At 49.6% G+C, this 22,126-nt stretch overlaps 1 protein-coding gene across 1 annotated transcript; it reads right to left on the bottom strand.

Annotated features, from left to right (window-relative positions):
- Positions 1–12,942: 12,942 nt before the first annotated feature.
- Positions 12,943–13,968, bottom strand: LOC119459382 (uncharacterized protein K02A2.6-like). The gene has a single exon (XM_037721177.1). It carries the CDS (start codon positions 13,966–13,968, stop codon positions 12,943–12,945), a length of 1,026 nt encoding a protein of 341 aa, XP_037577105.1.
- Positions 13,969–22,126: the final 8,158 nt, after the last annotated feature.

Below are 22,126 nucleotides of genomic sequence, written 5' to 3'. Positions count from 1 at the left end.
CGCTGATGGCCGCTTTCCACCGGCTAACAAATGTTAAACGTTATCGCTCGGCGCAGGACGCGCCTGTATCGGAAGTTTCTAGAAAGTTATCGATGCTTCTTTCCGTTGCCTGTTTTCACCAACGCTTATGTTATCTGATTGTGTGACCGACGCGAATTGTCTAGAACTTTCTGGAAGACACGCGGGCATCAGGGACTAATCTAGAACCTTCGATGACTCAGGTATAAAAGCCGACGCGTTTCGCCGCTGATCACATTTCGACGACTGTGTTCGCCGCTTTCGTTGTGCTTCGAGTGTAGCTTGCTTTTCTGGGCACAGGTTCGCCCAATAAACAACCAGTTTCGCCATACACAGTTTTACTACTGTTTACTTCAGCGTCACTACTACGTGACATCTGGTGGAGGTGCTAGCGCGTTCATGCAGCGAACGCCCCCGCAAAGCCTAGATCCAAGCCCAAAACCGGAGGACAGCGCCAACGTCGCCAAGCACCAGTGAGCTAGCCGTAGGCAGCAAGGACGTCTGCCGGAGTACGGACCTCTTCCCGAGAAGACCACAGCGACCAAGAGGACAAAAGTCACCACCTCGGCAGCCGCTACCATGACAGCCCCTGCGCCAACATCTGCAATCGTGATGCAACAACCCAGGGAGCCGCCGACTTTCCGCGGATCGCCATGTGAAGACCCCGAAAGCTGGCTGGAGGCATACGACCGGGTCGCTACGTTCAACAAGTGGGACTGCGACGACAAGCTGCGCCATGTTTAGTTCTCGCTTGAAGACGGTGCCAGAACCTGGTTCGAGAATAGGGAGCCTGCACTAACAACCTGGGACCTGTTCCGAGCCGCATTCCTGGACACCTTCACGAGCGTCGTCCGTAAAGAAAGAGCTGCAGCCTTGTTGGAAAACCGTGTACAGCTCCCGAATGAGAGCATCGGTATGTACACTGAAGAAATGACTCGACTATTCCGGCACGCCGACCCCGCTATGCCAGAAGAGAAGAAAGTTCGCTTGCTCATGCGGGGAGTTAAGCAGGAGCTATTCGCCGGACTGGTGCGGACTCCACCAGCGACAGTCCAAGACTTTCTCTCGGAGGCTACGACGATCGAGAAAGCACTGGACATGCGCAACCGGCAATACAATCGCCGTTCGACGCCACATTACGCCACATTACGCCACATTAGGTCGTGGGAGAGTCCAAGGACTCTCCCACGACCTACGAGACACCATCAGGGCGATAGTACGCGAAGAGTTGCAGAAGTTGCTACCGTCGTCGCAGCCTCAAGTTGCTTCCATCGCCGATATCGTGCGGGAGGAAATCCAGCAATCGCTAGGACTTCCCGAATCGCCGCAACCCGAGCCGGAAGCGCTGACCTACGCCGCCGTCACCCGTCGTCAAGGCCTCCCTCCGCGCTCGCGCCAGGGCCCCGTAACGCCGCAGTTCCGACGTCCACCACCGCCGCCGCCAGCACGCCCGTCCGTCGTCCAGCGCAGCTACCCGAGAAAGACGGACATTTGGCGCGCCCCCGACCACCGCCCGCTCTGCTATCACTGCGGGGAAGCTGGTCATATCTACCGCCGATGCCCATACCGTGAGATGGGCCTACGAGGGTTCGCCGTCAACGCGCCCCGCCAGTGCAGGGTGAACGACCACGCGACATTGCCGACTACCTCGCCGGAGCCCAGTGGCAACCCCGACGACCCTCACGCTCGCCGTCACCAGGCCGCTACATCTCGCCGCATCGCCGTCAGTACACCGGTCCCACCCGGGGCCGATCTCCCAGCCCTTACCCGGGAAACTAAAGGCAGCAACCGATGGAGGTGCGGTTGCTGTACGACGCAATGCCGAAGATCCTCCGCCGCCGCCGACGACGACTACGATTCGCGAATCATCACGACGAGATATCAGCACGCCGCCTAGCAACAGCCTTGACAGCACTTCGCCGCCGCAAGAAGACCGGCCGACGCGACGTAGCAGCAGCGGAGCAAGCCGACGCAGCCGTGATCCGACGCCACGACTTAACCGTAATACTAGACGACGGTCTACCGACTTAGACGTGCTCATCGATGGTCATAACGTCACCGCTCTCGTCGACACTGGCGCCGACTATTCCGTCTTCAGTGGCGCGTTCGCCGCCAAGTTAAAGAAGGTGAAGACGGCTTGGCAAGGACCCGATATCCGGACAGCGGGAGGCCACCTAATAACGCCTGCTGGAATCTGCACAGCGCGAGTCACGGTCAACAACCGCACTTACCCGGCGAGCTTCGTAATCCTGCAGCACTGCTCCAGGGATGTCATCCTAGGCATGGACTTTCTAAACCAATACGGTGCAGTCATCGACTTAAGATCCAAGTCGATAACGCTTTCAACGCAGAACGCGATACCACCGGATACAAGCATAAGTTACCATGCCTTAAATGTGCTTGAAGAACAAGTCACCGTTCCGCCTCGCTCCAGCGTAATGATTTCCGTCGGTACCGAAGTGCCTGCAGACATGGAGGGCATCATCGAGGGCGATCATCACCTACTGCTCGACCGTGAAATTTGCGTCGCTAGAGGCATAGCTGAGCTACGTGCAGGGAAAGCAAGGGTGATGCTCACGAACTTCAGCCCTGAATACAAGCACATTAACAAAGGCACCACGGTCGCCTACATCGACGAAATAGTACAAGCCAGCAGTGCTTTCGCCTTCACGGATTCCAGTGCACCTGCAACGACGACTATAATACCTGAACCAACTTTCGACGTCAATCAGAACCTTCCCAGGCATAAGAAAGAACAACTAAAAGCTCTGCTCCTGCAATACAAGGACTGCTTCTCGTCGTCGTCGAAAGTTCGACAAACCCCTGTCGCCAAGCACCGCATCATCACCGACGAAAATGTCCGCCCACTGCGTCAGAGCCCGTACCGAGTTTCGGCGCGCGAACGTGAAGCCATAAGGCAACAAGTCGACGAAATGCTACGCGACGACATCATCCAGCCGTCCAAGAGTCCGTGGGCGTCCCCCGTGGTGTTAGTGAAGAAGAAGGATGGAACCCTACGTTTCTGCGTCGATTATCGTCGCCTCAAAAAGATCACGAAGAAGGACGTATACCCCCTCCCACGGATTGACGACGCCTTGGATCGACTCTACAACGCAAAGTATTTTTCGTCGATGGACCTCAAAACCGGCTACTGGCAAATCGAAGTCGACGAGAGGGACCGGGAGAAGACTGCGTTTATAACACCAGACGGACTGTTCGAGTTCAAGGTCATGCCGTTTGGTCTTTGCTCGGCACCTGCGACTTTCCAACGCGTCATGGATACAGTACTGGCAGGCTTGAAGTGGCAGACTTGCCTCGTCTATTTGGACGACGTCGTTGTGTTTGCCTCAAGCTTCGAAGAACACCTGCGGCGCCTCGAAACAGTTCTTCAAGCAATCCAAACCTCCGGACTCACGTTAAAGCCAGAAAAGTGCCGCTTCGCATATGAGGAGCTCTTGTTCTTGGGCCACGTCATCAACAAGTCTGGAGTGCGCCCCGACCCTCAGAAAACTGCAGCCATCTCCAACTTTCCTGCGCCCGCCGACAAGAAGGCAGTGCGTAGATTTCTTGGACTGTGCGCCTATTACAGGCGCTTCGTCAAGGACTTTTCGCGGATCGCTGAGCCACTGACGTACCTCACGAAGGCCGACGTCGAGTTCAAGTGGGAGACGCTGCAAGTCGAAGCATTTGAAGAACTGAAGCGACGCCTGCAATCGCCGCCAATACTTGCGCATTTCGACGAAAACGCTGATACCGAAGTCCACACCGACGCAAGCAGCGTAGGACTCGGCGCCGTTCTTGTGCAGAGGACTGACGGACTAGAAAGGGTTGTAAGTTACGCTAGCCGGTCGCTATCGAAGGCGGAAGCAAATTATTCCACAACAGAAAAGGAGTGCCTCGCCATCATCTGGGCTACCTCAAAGTTTCGTCCCTACCTCTATGGCAGGCCCTTTAAAGTTTTGAGCGACCACCACGCCTTGTGTTGGCTAGCTAACTTGAAGGATCCTTCAGGTCGCCTCGCACGATGGAGTCTAAGACTTCAAGCATTCGACATCACCGTCGTTTACAAGTCCGGGCGAAAGCACTCTGACGCCGACTGCTTGTCTCGCGCCCCCGTCGAACCGCCGCCACAAGACGACCAGGATGACGACACTTTCTTGGGACCCATCAGTGCCGACGAATTCGCCGAACAACAGCGAGCCGACCCGGAACTAAGGAGCCTTGTAGACTACATGGAAGGCAAGACCGTCATTGTGCCGAAGGTTTTCAGGCGAGGATTGGCGTCGTTTTTCTTGCAAAACGACATTCTCCGAAAGAAGAACTTCTCGCCTCTCCGAGCCAACTACCTCCTCGTGGTACCCGCAGCATTGCGTCCAGAGGCTCTGCAAGCTCTCCATGACGACCCAACGGCGGGGCACCTCGGTTTTTCCCGCACACTCGCGAGGATACAAGAAAAATACTACTGGCCTCGCCTCTCTGCCGACGTCGCCCATTACCTAAGGGCATGCCGAGACTGTCAGCGACGCAAATCACCGCCGACAAGGCCAGCCGGACTTCTACAGCCGATCGAGCCACCTCGCCGACCGTTCCAGCAGATCGGGATGGACTTACTGGGGCCTTTTCCGACGTCGACGTCCGGCAATAAATGGATCGTCGTACCTACGGACTACCTCACCCACTACGCCGAAACAAAAGCCTTGCCCAAAGGCAGTGCCGCCGAGGTAGCCCGATTCTTCGTTGAGACCTTTCTCCTGCGTCACGGTGCCCCAGAAGTCCTCATCACCGACAGAGGTACGGCCTTCACGGCTGAACTAACTCAAGATATCCTGCGCTACAGCCAGACAAGCCATCGCCGGACCACCGCCTACCACCCGCAGACGAATGGCCTCACCGAGCGCCTAATTAAGACCATCGCCGACATGCTGGCAATGTACGTCGACGTCGAACACAAGACGTGGGATGCCATCCTTCCGTACGTGACCTTCGCATACAACACGGCCATGCAAGAAACGACGCACATGGCGCCGTCCAACCTGGTCTACGGAAGGAAACCGGCAACGACGCTTGACGCCATGCTACCGGATGTCTCCGACGAAGAAAATCTCGACGTTGCCACCTATTTGCAGCGCGCCGAAGAAGGTCGACAGCTCGCACGCCTGCGCATCAAGAACCAGCAGAGGACCGACAGCCGACACTACAATCTACGACGACGCTACGTCGAGTACCAGCCCGGCGACCGTGTTTGGGTCTGGACTCCGATACGCCAACGAGGACTTAGCGAGAAACTGTTGAGTCGCTATTTCGGACCATATAAGATAATTCGACGTATTGGCGCACTGGACTATGAGGTCGTGCCAGACGGCATTTCGCAATCACAGCGGCGCCGGTCACGACCTGAAGTCATCCACGTGGTGCGTCTTAAGCCTTTCTAAGCCCGCTGACGAGCTTATAGGTACTTTGTTACTTTGTTATTTTCTTTCTTTATTACGCGTCGTTTTGTTTTCGCTTTCGCGTTTGTAGCATCGGGACGATGCTTTTTAAGGGGAGGGTATTGACACGTATACATGTTTATCTTTCGCTGATGGCCGCTTTCCACCGGCTAACAAATGTTAAACGTTATTGCTCGGCGCAGGACGCGCCTGTATCGGAAGTTTCTAGAAAGTTATCGATGCTTCTTTCCGTTGCCTGTTTTCACCAACGCTTATGTTATCTGATTGTGTGACCGACGCGAATTGTCTAGAACTTTCTGGAAGACACGCGGGTATCAGGGATTAATTTAGAACCTTCGATGACTCGGGTATAAAAAAGCCGACGCGTTTCGCCGCTGATCAGATTTCGACGACCGCCGACTGTGTTCGCCGCTTTCGTTGTGCTTCGAGTGTAGCTTGCTTTTCTGGGCACATGTTCGCCCAATAAACAACCAGTTTCGCCATACACAGTTTTACTACTGTTTACTTCAGCGTCACTACTACGTGACAATACAAACAGAAGTCGACAAGATGGCTGCAAAAGACATTATAGAACCTTCGTCCAGCCCATGGGCATCCCCAGTTGTGCTTGTCAAGAAAAAAGACGGCACCTGGCGTTTCTGTGTCGATTACAGACACCTGAACAAGATCACTAAGAAGGACGTATATCCGTTGCCACGTATAGATGATGCCCTCGATTGCCTCCATGGAGCGAGTTATTTTTCATCCATCGACCTGCGGGGTGGCTACTTGCAGGTTGCTGTAGATCCTATGGACCGCGAGAAGACCGCTTTTGTGACACCTGATGGGTTATACCAATTTAAAGTTATGCCCTTCGGCCTATGCAATGCGCCAGCCACATTTGAGCGCATGATGGATTCGCTCCTTCGTGGCTTCAAATGGTCGACCTGCTTATGTTACCTAGATGACGTTATTGTTTTCTCAACGACATTTGAGAGCCATATTCAGCGCCTGTCCGCCATCCTCCAAGTGTTCCGCAGCGCCGGTCCCCAGCTTAACTCATCCAAGTGCCATTTTGGTCGCCGCGAAATAACAGTGCTCGGCCACCTTGTTAATGGTGTAGGAATCCGACCTGAGCCAGAAAAAATTCGCGCCGTGAAGCATTTCCCTGCACCTTGCTCAACCAAAGACGTTCGCGCCTTCATTCGCTTATGTTCTTACTTTCGTCGCTTTGTCAAAAATTTCGCTGACATCGCCCGTCCGCTCACCAACCTTCTCAAGAAAGATACGCCTTTCGTCTGGGGCCATGTCGAAGCTCAGGCATTTTCTGAGCTTATCCGCTTTCTGACGACTTCTCCTCTGCTGGCGCACTTCGACCCATCTGCTCCTACGGAAGTTCGGACGGATGCCAGTGGATACGGAATCGGAGCCGTCCTTGCCCAGCGCCAGCATGGTCGTGACTGCGTCATAGCGTACGCCAGCCGCCTGCTCTCTGCCCCAGAACGCAATTACTCAATTACCGAGCGTGAATGCCTTGCCCTTGTTTGGGCAATCTCCAAATTTCGGCCGTACCTCTTTGGTCGCCCATTCATGGTAGTCACTGACCACCATGTGCTCTGCTGGCTTTCCTCGCTGAAAGATCCTACAGGCCGTCTCGGACGCTGGGCTTTTCGATTACAAGAGTACTCGTTTTCCGTCATCCACAAGTCTGGCCAATTACATCAGGACGCGGATTGCCTGTCCCGTTATCCCGTGGATCCACCCGACAGCACCAACCCTGACACCGATGCCTGTGTCCTTTCTATATCTCAGTTAATTCATTTCGGCGATGAACAGCGGCGTGATCCGGCGTTACGTTCCATCATCAACCGTCTCAGTTCCGGGCCCCCTGACGAGTCACTCCGGATGTTTACCTTACATAATGGCATTTTATACCGCCACAGTGTATACTCCGAAGGCCCTGAACACTTGCTTGTGGTGCCCTCCCACATGCGTACTACTGTCCTCCAGCAGCTTCACGACGAACCTACAGCAGGTCATCTTGGTGTAACGCGCACTTATGATCGCGTGCGGCGTCGTTTCTTTTGGCCTGGACTTTATCGCGCCGTACAGAAGTATGTTGGCCGCTGCGAACTTTGCCAACGACGCAAGAGGCCACCGACGCTTACCCCGGCCTTCTTCAGACTATTGATATCCCAGTAGAGCCGTTCTTCCGCGTGGGCCTCGATCTGCTCAGACATTTCCTTACATCAGCATGAGGGAACAAATGGGACGTTGTCACGACAGACTATGCCACGCGTTACGCTATTACGCGCGCACTTCCAACCAGCTGTGCCACCGATATTGCCGACTTCCTCCTTCACGATGTTATTCTGCATCACGGAGCGCCTCGTCAACTGCTCACCGATCGCGGTCCCTACTTCTTGTCGCGCGTCATCGATGACCTTCTACGCTCATGTTCCACGAAACACAAAGTCACCACCGCCTATGACCCTCAGACGAATGGCCTCACCGAACGTCTGAATCGCACTATAACCGACATGCTGTCCATGTACGTTTCCGCCGACCACCGCGACTGGGATGCTACATTACCCTTTGTCACATTTGCCTATAATTCGTCACGCCACGATACGGCAGGTTTTTCACCATTTTACCTTCTTTTTGGCCGGGAACCGACACTACCTATGGATACTGTACTACCAGCCGCCCCACAACAACCATCGGAGTACGCACAGGACGCCATCGAAAGGGCGCACGCTGCGCGTCATAGCACGCGTGACCGCCTTCAGATGTCGCAGGTGTCACAGAAGACCCGTTACGATTGCCGTCACAAGGATGTATGTTACGCTCCTGGATCCTTAGTGCTCCTCTGGTCGCCAACTCGACACGTTGGTCTCTCCGCGAAGCTTCTACCACGCTACCATGGTCCTTATCGCGTTCTGCGCCAAGTTACCGATGTGACATATGAGATTGCACCGGCACAACCAATGTTATCTTCTGCTCCGATCAAGACTGACGTAGTTCATGTTGCCCGGCTGAAGCCGTATCACCCGTCCGCTGATGCTGCACTCTGACATGCCCGGATGGTGCGCGTGTTTTCGCCCGGGGGGTAATGACGCGAGCCAGAAGAAGAAGACCGGCACCGAAGCAGAGGTCAGCATTAGACCGGCACTGAAGAAGAGGAGGTAGAGGTTGCTCCTTGCCATCTTGGCTGGTTGCTGCTACGCCTGTACTACTCGCCTGTTTTGTAAATATTTGTAAATATACGTTTTCGCGCAACAATATGGACACTCAAAAGCAGATTTCTGCCGTCGGCGTCGCCGTCGCCGTCGCCGTGAGGTACCGTATGACGTCAATGGAGATGAAATCGTCGCCGCGCGCCGAACGCTGTATGTGCGAGTGAAAGGGCGCGAGGGGCGCACGCTTTCACGGGGAGTGAACGCACGGCGAAGAACAAACGCGCGTTCTGCGCCGTGCTCGCTTAAGGGCTGCAGAAGTAGGCGTCTCTTTCCTCCTTTACAATCACCATATATGTAGAGCAAACGCGCCTTCTTTCGACGCGCGAGAGGCCGTGGGGGAGGGGGGGAGGGAAAGGAGGCGACGTTTAGCTGCGGCACAGTGCCTATTTATATCAGAGGCTCCGGCAACAGTCACCAACGCCGCACGCATTTTGAGCGAACGCGGGCAAAACGCCGACGGCGTCGACAACAGTTCTGCGTGTTGCCGGTGCTGCTCCATGTCCAAGTTTATACAGCTGATAAAGCTAATATCATTACTCCGTATAGCTCTCTACAATTTTGCTATCGCAATTTATGCTTCGCCTTTCAGGTGAAACTGCGACAACTTTTTTATTTATTTAGACATACTGCAATCCTCTTTTGGTGATTTTAGCATGGTGGTACACAATGCTATCATTAAAATGGCGAATACATGAACATATAGCAGACACAGGTTATACAATAGATGCGACAGATACAAGGTATCATGGGCAGAAGAAATGTCGATACAATAAAAGCACCAAGGTTTATGTTATGCGGAGTCCGCTTGGGAGTATTAACACATTTGTTCTAAGGAAAGAATGACAATAGGATACAGGTAGGTACAGTTCACTTCAAAATAATTCACTTAGTAAGTTCATGTTCTAATTGCAAGGCAAACAACGACAATGAGGGTAATAAAACAATTACATTAGTTCCAGTCGACTATGGTGCGAGGAAAGAATGAATACTTAAATCAGTTATTGCGTATTCCAAAAGGGGTTATAGCAAGGTCGTTTTTCTAGCGAGTAGGGTAGCCAGAAGAAAAAGAAAAAATGACAGGTATGGTAATTTTAATGGCCAATAATCAGTTTTATTTATTTATTTATTTATTTATTTATTTATTTATTTATTTATTTATTTATTTATTTATACAAAATACCCCTAAAGGCCCTCGCAACCGAGGGCATTACATAGGGGGGGGGGGCACAAATACAACAACAAAAGGAACACATGTGACACTATACTAACAAGTTAGAATTTCGTTATACAGTCATAACACTATGCCCCCGCAGAGGCGTCTGCGCAAACAGGCGTTTGGTGAGTTGCGTTACCACGGACCCGAGCACACGAGGGTTGGACCCTCCCGCGTGTAGCCGTGTGCGGCTTTGCCGTGTCTGGGGAAAGGGGGATCCTGGGGGTTGAGCCGATGCCGGGTGTTTGGACCTTTAAGGCCCCCCGGCGGAGGCAACACACCTCTTTGGCCTCTGCTTCTCATAGATGGCACCTCCATACTGACTCACCTGGAGGAAATCGGCAGTCGCCGATCAACCCTCTTCAATCTTTTGTCTTTCTCTCTCACTTTCCCAACTGTCCTGTCTTCTAGTCACTTCTTCTCACTTCCGAATTTCTGGGCGGCAAGGGTTAACCTGGTGTACTTATCCAACCTTGGGTATTTTATATTAGCTTATAGCGGCGATGCATGGCTGGCGTCTGCAAGTATTCTAACTTTGTAGCGTCCCCTTGTTGGGCTCGGTGGTGGGTGGCTACCATCGCCGCCGAATTTTCCATTTTTACATGGCAAATGCTTTTCCCGCACTACCTGATCGCTCCCTGAAAAGGGGGCGCACCGATGAAACGTTCAACTTCCGCATGAAACCAATAGAAACATTTCGCAAGTACCATGTGATACACAGCCAAAATTAAACAAAGACTGTCCGTACGATATCCCCATTTGTGGTCGCAAAATCTCTTACAGAAGCAATCGGCTCAGGTTACAAAGTAACTAAGATGGGAAGTGGAGACCTTCTTCTAGAAGTCCGTGACAATCTCCAGTACAACAAGCTGTCAAAACTCGTGGCGTTTGGGGACATTCCTGTCTCCGTGGGCCCACACAGGTCAATGAACACTGTGCGTGGCGTCATCTCTGATGACGACCTGCTTGAACTTAGAGTGAGTTCTTGGAAGGATGGCAAGAACAAAACGTGGTTAAGGTCCAAAGAATCAAGATAAGGCGCGACAATAAGGAAATCCCAACCAAACATGTTATCATTACCTTTGGTACAAGCAACCTCCCTGAATCAATTGAAACCGGATACTGTAAACTGCGTGTACGACCGTACATCCCAAATTCGCGCCGATGCTTCAAGTGTCAGCGTTTTGGGCATGGGTCGCAAAGTTGCCGAGGGCGATCTACCTGTGCAAAATGTGCATCCAAAGACCATTCCTCAGAAGTGTGCACTTCCACAAACCACTGTGACCACCCCGCCTGCTCACGAACATGCCCGGCATGGAAGAAAGAAAAAGACATAATAGAACTCAAAGTGAAACAAAACATCTTCCCAGAAGCGCGCAAGCGTTTTTCTGCCTTCAATCAGTCGAATCCGTCCTACTCTGATGCGGTGCGCCGGGGGGCAGCGCCAGATCTTTCGGCGGCCGCCCGAGTCACACGGATTGTGACAGCGGTCACGCCATCAGCCCCCCCCCCCCCCCCGGCAGAAGCAGCAAGCGCTGCTCCGCCCCCAGCCAAGAAGGGCCAGCAGACTTTCGGGCCTGCAGGTCCCAGAGCCACTGCTTGTGCAGACAGGCCCGAAAAACCCCCGAGTGTGCTCGCTGAGCGGGCGTCATCCACCGCCTCTGAAGAGGCGATGGAAGCAACCAACACTCCTAGGGTGTCTCAAACGCCGAAGGAACGGCGTAGCTCCATAGAGCTCGCCGGGAAAAAAGAAAAATCCCGCATCACAGGGCCTGGAAAGGCCTCGTGAGCCAATTTGGTCTAGCTCTTGACACACAGCAATATACGCTTCCAATATGGCTACACAAATAATACATTGGAATGTCAGACGTCCACTCCACAATCTGGACGACATAAAGGAACTCCTACACAAGTTTAATCCATGGGTTCTCTCTGTGCAAGAGACAAACCTCAATTCTACACACACAAACTTTCTGCGGCAATATGCCATTTACCGTTTATGGCGACACCGCCTCATCGGGCGGTGTCGCCATAATAGTCGATAAGGGTGTACCTTGCCAGCATTTACAGCTGCAAACGCCTCTTGAGGCAGTTGCAGTCAGAGCAGTGCTCTTTGGTAAGCTGCTAACAATTACTTCTTTATACATTCGGCCAAGCTATCAGCTCTCCAGAACAGAATTTGAAAGCCTTATTGCACAACTTCCGGAGCCCTACATTGTCGTTGGAGACCTAAATGCACATAATACCTTGTGGGGCGACTCTCGATGTGATGCCAGAGGGCGCCTGAGAAAATTTCCTGTTATCTGCAGCTGCATGTTTGCTAAATAAGAAACAACCAACCTTTTACAGCGTCGCAAACAAAACCTTTTCATGCATATATTTAAGCATTGCGTCAAGCACAGTCGTGCCTTACTTGGAATGGAGTGTGGTTAACAATCCATACGGGAGTGACCATTTTTCGATTATCTAAAATTAACAAAACAGGACGAATGCTCACCACATGTGCCCCAGTGGACAGCTGACTCAGCGGACTGGCAATGATACACAGAGCTGACTTATTTGGCTTGTAATGACATTTCTTTACTTAATATTGACGATGCAGTTGCATATTTAACAGCATTTATTGTTGATGCATCCTCAATATGTATCCCCCAAACAAATGGATCGCCTTCTAAACGATGTGTTCCTTGGTGGAACAATGAATGTAGGGAAGCACGAAAGAACCAAAATAAGGCTTGGAATCAGCTCCGTCACTCTCCGACTACAGAAAACCTTATCAGCTTTAAGAAAAGAAAGTCGAAAGGTAGAAGAACGCGCCGCCGTGCCAAAAGGGAAAGCTCGCAAAAATACATTGTTCAGCATAGGACCCGAGGGACGAGGTGGACTACTGGCAAGCGGAAACCAAAACAAAAACTTTCTTACCACTCTCCCAAAGCCCCTTATATATATCGGGTCTTTGTAGCGCCGCCTTATGGCCACTTGCTCAAGGCACACAGGTGGCGACCTCTACATCCCTCCTTTTCACCCTTTATGGGACAGGTCTCTACAAGTCCAACCGCCGCGGTGGTCTCACTATACGACCGCTGCGAGTCTGTGTCAGCGTTTCCTGCGGCGTCACTTCGGTCTGCGTTGGATCTTCCCGAGGTGCTGCAGGCTGCATGATCTCGGGAGTGACAGGCGGAGAAGCTGCCAGTTGAGCAGGGGTCGCTTCCGATGAATGAAGTACCAGGTGTCGATGATTACACTGAAGGACGCCTATGGGGGTCTGAACAAGGTAGGACCGTGGACGCTGAGCCTGTGAGAGTACTTCACCACTGCAGCGTGTGTCAGTGACCCATACATAGTCTCCAGGACTCAAAGGGGCCAATTGGATTGAAGCATGACGGCGATTGTAGTTCATCGCTTGGCGTGCCTTGTTCCACGAGTCCTTTTCCCTGAAACTCGTGTGGCATGGTAACGACGGCACCAGTTGTTCCGGTAGTTTCGGGAGACGAGTTTGTAATTTCCTTCCCATCAGTGCTTGAGCCGGGGAAATACCGTTGGGACCGGGCGTGTCGCGGTACCACAGTAAGGCAAGGTAGGGATCAGGACCTTTGAAGAGCAAGTCTTTCATTGTGCGCACCATGCGCTCTGCCTCTCCATTGCTCTGGGGGTACCTCGGGCTGCTGGTCTCGTGACGGAAGCCGTATGACCGCGCAAACTCGGCGAACTCGTTGGACACAAACTGCGGTCCGTTGTCGGTCCGGACGATGTCCGGTATGCCAAAACGGGCAATGCAGCTCTTGATGGCCGAGATAACGGCTGGTGCCGTGGTAGACCCTACGGAGACTACTTCGGGAAACCTGGAATAATAGTCAACAATCAGGACGTAATCGCGGCCTTTAAGTTGAAACAGATCGATGCCAAGGTGCTGCCACGGTCTGTCGGGTGTAACCGTGGGCAACAAAGGCTCAGAACGCTGAACTCGAGTCTCGGCGCATATGGCACATTGGGTCACCATATGCTCAATCTGTCCCTCTCCTTCCAAAATGGAGTGATCTGCAGGGGCACCTTGTTTTTGTCTGGCCATCCTTTCATGCAGTACGTCATGACCGCAGAGCAGACTCCATCTTGGGCTTGGTGTATGCGGACATCTTCTAGCCGCCTTGCTACAAGAGGCGGTAATTCCTTGAACACTTCACCGACAAACAACTCCAGGGTGCGTACCATGCGAGTAGCTGGCAAATCAGAGGGAGCTCGTGACAAAGTGTCCGCCGTAGCTAAGTGCTTTCCAGGCACATATTTCACCACGTGCTGATATCGCATCAGTTTTATTCGCATTCGTTGTATGCGAGGCGTCACGAGTTCTAGGTCCTTGTTACCCAAAAGGGTGACCAGAGGAAGGTGATCTGTCTCTACCTCAAAGCTTAGGCCGCAAAAGAACTGGTCGTACCGTTAAATGGCCCAAGTCACCGCGAGGCTTTCCTTTTATGTTTGACTATAACGTGCTTCCGTCGGAGTAAGCGCCCTGAAAGCAGGCGCGGATCCAGGGGGAATGTCCGGATGTCCTGACCCCCCCCCCCCCTCAGATTTCTGCATCGCCCCCTCGCTGACAGGGGGATGGCCCTGTAGCAAAAAAAAATATGGCCACCAGCATTCTTCAAAAGTATTTTTCGCGAGTACCAGCGGTATCAGCCATGTAGAAGTAAAGCTAGCTCGTTCACAAGCTTAGTTGTATTCCGTAGGAGTGTGGTGTCACGAAGTTGCCGTAGTTATTTTTTCTCATGAACACCTTGGACCTCCTGGCGCTTGCCGTGCCTTACTCGTCCCGTCGGTGGCATCGAATGAACGAGGGGACGTCCCTTTTACCAAACACGCCGAGGTCTGCTCGAGCGCCTTCACGCCTGATTAACTTAGTTTCCCCTTGGATGTCAACGGTTGCCTCATTGGCTGTCATCGGTTCCACGACCAACCTGCTTAATGAAAGAGATCTCTTGCTGAAGTGTTCATATATAAATAATAACTAACAGCTAAACTAAGAACTACGCATAGGCAACTTTTTTAGGGGCGAAGCTCCTTAGGGTGTGGGTCTGTCCCTCCTCTGTAGTATGTAGTAGTAGTAGTCGTCGTAGTAGGTAGCCACGTCGACTTTTATGAAAAAAAATGTCACAGTTTCGCCCTAAGGGCGAAGCAATGAATGCGATAGCAACACAGCAATGTCATACGAAGTAAGGTGAGCGGCTTTGGTAGCAACAACACGCAGAACTGTTGTCGACGCCATCGGCGTTTTGCCCGCGTTAGCTCAAAATGCGTGCGGCGTTGGTGACTGTTGCTGGAGCCAACATTAACGAAAGACTGCGCGTTTCTAACGCGTTTGTACTAGCGCGTTACGGCCCGTGTAAGAAGCTGGTGTAAGACGCTGTGGCCTCTCCGCCTTACCCCCGTATTCATAAACGCTCCTCGACTTGAACTTGACTTGCCACCGCCTTGGGCAGCGCGTTCGAAACGCGTTGAAGGTGGTGGCAAGTCAAGTTCAAGTCGAGGAGCGTTTATGAATACAGAGGATATACTCTCTCAGCAGTCATGTGATGGCGTCGGCAAACGCGGTGCACGTTCCGGCATGTGTAAACGACTGCGTAAGACGCTGTGGCATCTCCCCATTACTAGAGGGTACTGCACGTTTCTAACGCATTTGTGCTTGCATCCCCTTAAGCGGGAGATGGTGCAATTATAATGAAGGGCGCTGTTATAAAATAGGAATGACGTCACATATGGCGCGTGTCATTGGTGGAAGTCAATCGTTTGATTTAGTGCGGCGAGACTGGGCGAATTACACGGAAGATTCACGGTTTACCGATGATTCCCTCCGGAGCTTCGCCCACTCATCATCACTCACCCCGTGGATATGCGGTGTTTTTTTTAACTGTAGCACTCATTGTGATCACAGTTACACGTTGACAATATCCAGTACGAGCACAGTACCGTTCGTACGCTACAAGTGTTTCATTGTAACTTCGCAGATTTATTGTCGTACATTAAGCATAGGAGGCTCAAGCCCGCCGGATCCGTTTATCTGAGTGGGCGTTCTCGCGGAGCGGGGCGAAGCCTCGAGCCGCGGCTGCCAAGTGGGGGAGCGTGACGACAGCGGCCAACGCCAGCGCGCGGGCCTAGGATGGCGTCGCGTGGTTAGAGAAACGGGAGCAGATGCGCGCCTTGTGTAAAAGGATGACGTCGCGTGGGAAACAAAACATGAAGACGCTGGCTCGCGCTCTCTAAAGCCCCTATATATAGGGGCTTTAGCGCTCTCGCCTACTACGCCACATCTAGAGTGTACTAGAATATGGTAGAGTGGGACAAGCGGCTGGGGCGGCGCATGCTTTGCAGTGAGGCGCCCGACGTGGAAAAATACTGGGGCGGCGCTGCGGTCGAAGTGGATTGGGCCGCATCAAGGTCGCGCCGTTGGAAAGTACTGGCGATACTGCTCGGCAGGGTCATTCGTACAACTTCGCGTGCTGGTATTTGCGTTCAGACCAATCAAATGGGGTTCATAATTGCATTTTGGCAGTGGCGGTCACGGCGGCTCGAGGTCCAATCCACTAAGCAACATTCTTCGTTTGTTCAGGTGTCTCATTTGCGCTGACTGTGACGGTTATCTGGTACCGACATATCGCGGCTATCTGGGATTTTCTCTGGATCATGAGCACGTCTGCTCGGACTGACCAGTGAGTCAACGTCACTACCTCGGCAAGACAATCAACTGGAAACAGCTTCTGCATCGTCACAGACCACCAGGGCACCTACCGGAGACGCTACATAAGTCTGACATCGTTTGCCACGAACCGCATTTTGGCAGTGGCGGTCACGGCGGCTCGAGGTCCAATCCACTAAGCAACATTCTTCGTTTGTGCAGGTTGGTTGAGCACTGCTTGTATCATCGGTTTGCTCTTTTCTTGCCGTGGTCGCTACTGCCAATAGTTCAATTGTTTAAATTATTATTATTTCTTGCATGATGCCCACGAATGCGGAACTGGCACGTGAAGTGCAACAGCTTCGCACTGAAATCGAGCAGCTTCGTGAAAGTGTGTCAGTCATGAACACTTTCTACGAAGAAATGAAAAGGAAAAATGAGCTTGTCACTGGTGAAAACAAGTCCCTACAGAAATCTAATGATCAACTGACTGCTAAAATAGCCGACATGGAACAGCGTTCGCGAATTAACGACATCGAGATAAAGGGTGTGCCCGCTAAGAAAGGTGAAGACTGCACCGCCATTCTTCGGAAAATGGGCGACGTAATCGGATGTCCCGTGCATCAAGCTGACATTGATGCAGTTCACCGTGTGCCTGCAAAAAAGGACTCAAACATAATCGCTAGATTCTGTTCCCGGAACAAAAAAGACGAATTTCTGCGTAAAGCACGAAAAGCTCGCCGAACAACCCAGTCACTCGGCTTTCCTCAGTCGGAAAGCGCTAACGTTTACGTGAATGACCACCTGACGCCTGAGAACAAGAGACTGTTTGCACAAGCCCTCTCCCTGAAGAGGGAAAAGCATTGGAAATTTCTATGGGTTGACAATGGTCGTATCAAGGCACGAAAATCTGAGGACAGCCGAGTTCACGTCATCACGAACATGCAGGACCTGTCTGTTATTAGGGAATAGTCACTAGCCATCAACCAAACGACGGTTATCAAACACTAACATGGCAATCAACGATTATGTGTCCCTCGATAAATTAGGCGCATTGCTTTCGATGTATAGAAATAGCACGAAGTTAATTCACTTTAATGCTCAATCAGCACGTAATAAGGAAGATCAAATAAGCGCTCTCTTTACAACTCTTGCTTCTGATCCAGAATATCTTATGATAACTGAAACATGGTACCGGAAGGAAACTGAAGTATTGAAGATACCTGGCTATGCAACTTATTTTTTGAACCGCTCAACGAAAACAGGCGGTGGAGTGCTGCTAATGACGAGGAATTCCTTAAAATGTTCTTTGATTCTAGAATTTTCTCGCATCACTGATGATTATGAAGTTCTGACTGTACGAAGTGATCGTTATGTTATTGGTGTTTTATATCGCCCTCCTAGCGGCAATAAGTCAAATTTCCTAGAATTCTTGGATTCATACCTATGTTGGGCTGGTGACACTGGTTGTAAGCTAATCCTTGCAGGCGATTTGAATATCGATCTTGCTAGATCGTCGCAGGCGCAGCTTGAGCTATGTCATATAATTGAATGCAATGGCTTTGCCAATGTTATAACCACCCCAACTCGCATTAAAAAAAACAACGCAACTTTACTCGACGTGTTCATCACTAACATAGAAGCTAAGAATTCTTTATCTGGCGTATTGAGCGTGCCCATTAGTGACCATCTTCCCATATTTATGATGATAAACGAAACAGTGTGTCATTAACAGTTGCAACAAAAACAAGCAGTGGTTATTCAACACATTAATGAGCACACATTGGCTGAATTTCGCAATCAGATATCATTGACTGATTGGTCATACGTTATTCGTGAGCAGGAACCCGATCATGCCTATAATTCTTTCCACGAAAAACTAACAAGAATTTACAAGAAATGCTTTCCGTACAAAGAACTGAGGCCTGCGCGCAGAGCTAAGAAACCTTGGGTTACTAAACCTTGCATCAAGGAAATAAAACGTAAAAATAAATTATTCGAACTGTTTTTGAAAAATAAAAATGAAGACACGCTAAAACGTTTCAAAGACCAAAGAAACAAAGTTAACAGTATGCTGCGTCACGAAAAGCGAAAGTATCTAAGCAGCACTTTCAACAATGACGTAATGAATGAATCGGAGTTAGCTTGGTCAAGGCTAAATGAGTTTCTTGGCCGTAACGGTAACAACTTCAGGCCCACTGAGCTTGTGGTAGATGGTGACACTATTCGCAATGCTGATTTAGCGAACGTTTTCAATGATTATTTTGTGTCCTTAACAAAGCAAGCGCACAATCCAGCTTGTACTACATATTTATCGGACAGTACCCCTGAGAGCGCGTTTTTGGCGCCGACAGCAGCCAGCGAAATTGCGCGCGCTTTCTCGTCTGTAAAAAACAGCACATGCTGCGACGCATACGATATCCAGACTAAACCTATTAAACACGTGTTGGATCTCATTGCTGATTTATTGGAACATATCTTCAACCTCATTTTTTCAACTGGAATCTTTCCACAAAAACTACAAGTGGCGAAAGTAACAGTGTTGTACAAGGGAGGAGATAAGAATTCACTAAGCAATTACAGGCCTATATCAATATTGCCAGTGATATCGAAAGGTTTAGAAAAACTGGTTCAGAAACGTATGACTTCTTTTTTAGATAAGCACCATATCATCACTTCTTAGCAGTTTGGTTTCACTAAAGGCCGCACAACTGAGCATGCTCTCCTAGAGCAGAAGGAATTCATATTAGAAGCTCTTGAACGCGAACTGCACACAATCGGTACCTTTATAGATTACTCAAAGGCTTTCGACACCATAAATCGTGTTACACTTTTACAGAAATGCAATCATTACGGCTTCCGAGGTGTCTTTCTAAAATTAATTGAATCTTACTTAAAGTATCGGCAGCAGGTGGTGGTCATCAACAACCACACCTCCAATTTACAAGCAATTTCAGCAGGCGTGCCCCAAGGTAGTATCCTGGGACCCATTTTATTCTGCATATATATAAATGATATTGTAAACATTGACGCCTCTGTAAAGTGTGTTATATATGCGGACGACACAACCTTAGTTCTCACTGCGCAACACTATAAAGATCTGATCAATGACGCGAACCAGCTATTATTAAAGTTAGCTTCTTGGACATGCATTAATTCTTTAAAATTAAACACATCGAAAACTAAAGCTGTTTACTTTTGGCCTAGAAATAAACCTTCCCCCTTGCATGCACCGTTAATGCTGGGCACCTCGGAACTTGAGATAGTACCACGTATTAAATGTCTGGGTGTAATTTTCGATGAGCATATGTCATGGAGTGCACATATTGAAAAACTATCTTCGAGTGTGTCCAGGATAACCGGAATTTTGTCTGGGGTGCGTTTTCTGCTTCCTAAAAAAGTTAAGCTTCTCATCTATAAATCCTTGTTTTTATCGCACATAAACTACTGCCATCTGGTTTGGGGTACGACAACTTTAACGAACATTCATAAATTGCATGTAATACAGAAAAGGGCAGTTCGCGCCATTGCAGATGTTCCGTATGGAAGTCGCACTTGTCCGCTCTTTGATGAAATGAACCTACTAACCCTACCAAATTACTACTACACAAGTCTTATGAAACGCTACCACACAGGGCTAAAAAGTGATAACTTTTTTGGGCACACTTGCTCGAATAAACCAGCGGACCCTTTTTTACAACACTCGTCATGTTCACACGTGGTTTCTTCCACGCACGCGCACTAAATATGGCAAAGAAATGCCGCGCTTTCTCTTGCCGTTTTACCTAAATCAAATAACAATATGAAAATCTTGCTAAAAATACTTTTCTGGCTTACATATCGTTTATATTTGTGTTTTTCGTTTGCATGGTTTCCTTGCTCTTTTATGTGATTATCGAAACAAAGTTGACATATTTTCTTGCTGCTTTATACCTCTCGGTTTCACTCGCATTGCTTTTGGTAAGTGTATGTATGTGTATATATATATGTATATATAGGTATATGTATGTGTATGTATATATATATATATATATATATATATGCAGTCTGGTTAGAGTCATAAATTAACGTCATTTTGTTGTCTGATTTCTGTTATATGATTACTAACGATGTCACTCAGGTTTTGGCAAATTCTAAATGCAGTGGCTGTTTGTGTATTTTCGCTTAAAAAGAATTTCTCTGAGCTCTTTCTGTTTATGTTCGATGAAATTCGAACTAGATATGTATGTTGTTTTCACTCTGTACATTGCTTTATTGACCTGTACGCGTGCCTATCCCTGCCATTTTGTACGGGGTCGTGGTCCTAGTCAAGCCCGTGAAGAGGCTTTTTGACCCCAGCCCCCAGCATCCCAAATTATGGAAAGTTGGAATGAATAAAGTTTCAAGTTTCATATGACATGTGTTATGCCTTAAGAATAAATTCCTTTTATTTCTTTTATTTATTTATTTATTTATTTATTTATTTATTTATTATTTTCTAATGCCGCTCGATGATTGCGCGTGCATTGCGGCCGCAGTGTCGGCTTTCATTCTACTATGTTACTGTACGGTTCTCTTTGGAGAAAAAATACTTTTCTCGTTCTTCAAGCAGCACGTATCTCTCGTGTGTATTGTTACGCATATAGTTTTCTATCAGTAGGTCTTTCGAAACGCAGACGAAGCAACAGATGTAACCTTCCTGCTTGCCGCTTCAAACAAGTAAAGCATATCTGCCCCATCCGGCGCCTTGTACTTAGATTTACGGGAATTATTGATATAGATTTAAAAAAAAAAGAGTAAACTGCAGTGCAACATTCCATTCAAGTTTCCGCCTTTCTCGCGTAACAGAATGCGCAGTAATTGGTACGGGGTTATTTATTGCAGTCGGACCTCGAGCGCCGAAAACGGTTTTATAGTTAGCCATTCTATATGCTCATCTTTGGCCGTAAGCCGTACGTGGAACTTTTTTTCCAGTCGATACTTCAAACAAGAAAAAGAAAAAAGCCTGCGCGGTAGCCTAAGTAGTGCCTATATCGTGGATACGACATTGCGCTGCTAAACTGGAGCTCGCGGGTTCAATCCAGGTGGGAACGAAATGGAAAAAGACTCGTGTTAGGTGTGCTTTAAAGAACCCCAGGTGGCAAAAACTAAACCGAGCGCCTCATAATCATATCGTGGTTTTGTCACGTAAAACCGAAAAATTTGCTTATATTAAAAAAAGAAAAAAGCAGGTGGCTGCATTGTTCGGCTTATTTCTGGGCATGTAAACAACATAAATTATTCTCGAGTCTGATTTCCGAGAAAAACATATTACGCTTATCCTATATTTCATGTTTTTAATGTACAAGCTGCAGAGTTGAGCGGTCATACATGCCGTTCCCAAATGTATGACCGCTCAACTTTGCAGCTTGTATATTATAAACGGCTGCGTTCAGTTATCCGGTGCACTATCATAACGAACCTAATGAAACAAAGGAACGGCATGTCCCACATACACGCAGAGATATGTGCAGATCTATTGCGTTCGTTGAAGAAGATAAGTGTACGTACCCCATGGGGCACCCAGTTTTAATGGGTTGCA

The sequence above is a fragment of the Dermacentor silvarum genome, chromosome 7 (genome assembly GCF_013339745.2).
Source record: "Dermacentor silvarum isolate Dsil-2018 chromosome 7, BIME_Dsil_1.4, whole genome shotgun sequence".
NCBI classification, from domain to species: Eukaryota; Metazoa; Arthropoda; class Arachnida; order Ixodida; family Ixodidae; genus Dermacentor; species Dermacentor silvarum.
The sequence above is the reverse complement of the archived record's forward strand: the minus strand, read 5'-3'. Positions and strand labels throughout refer to the sequence as shown.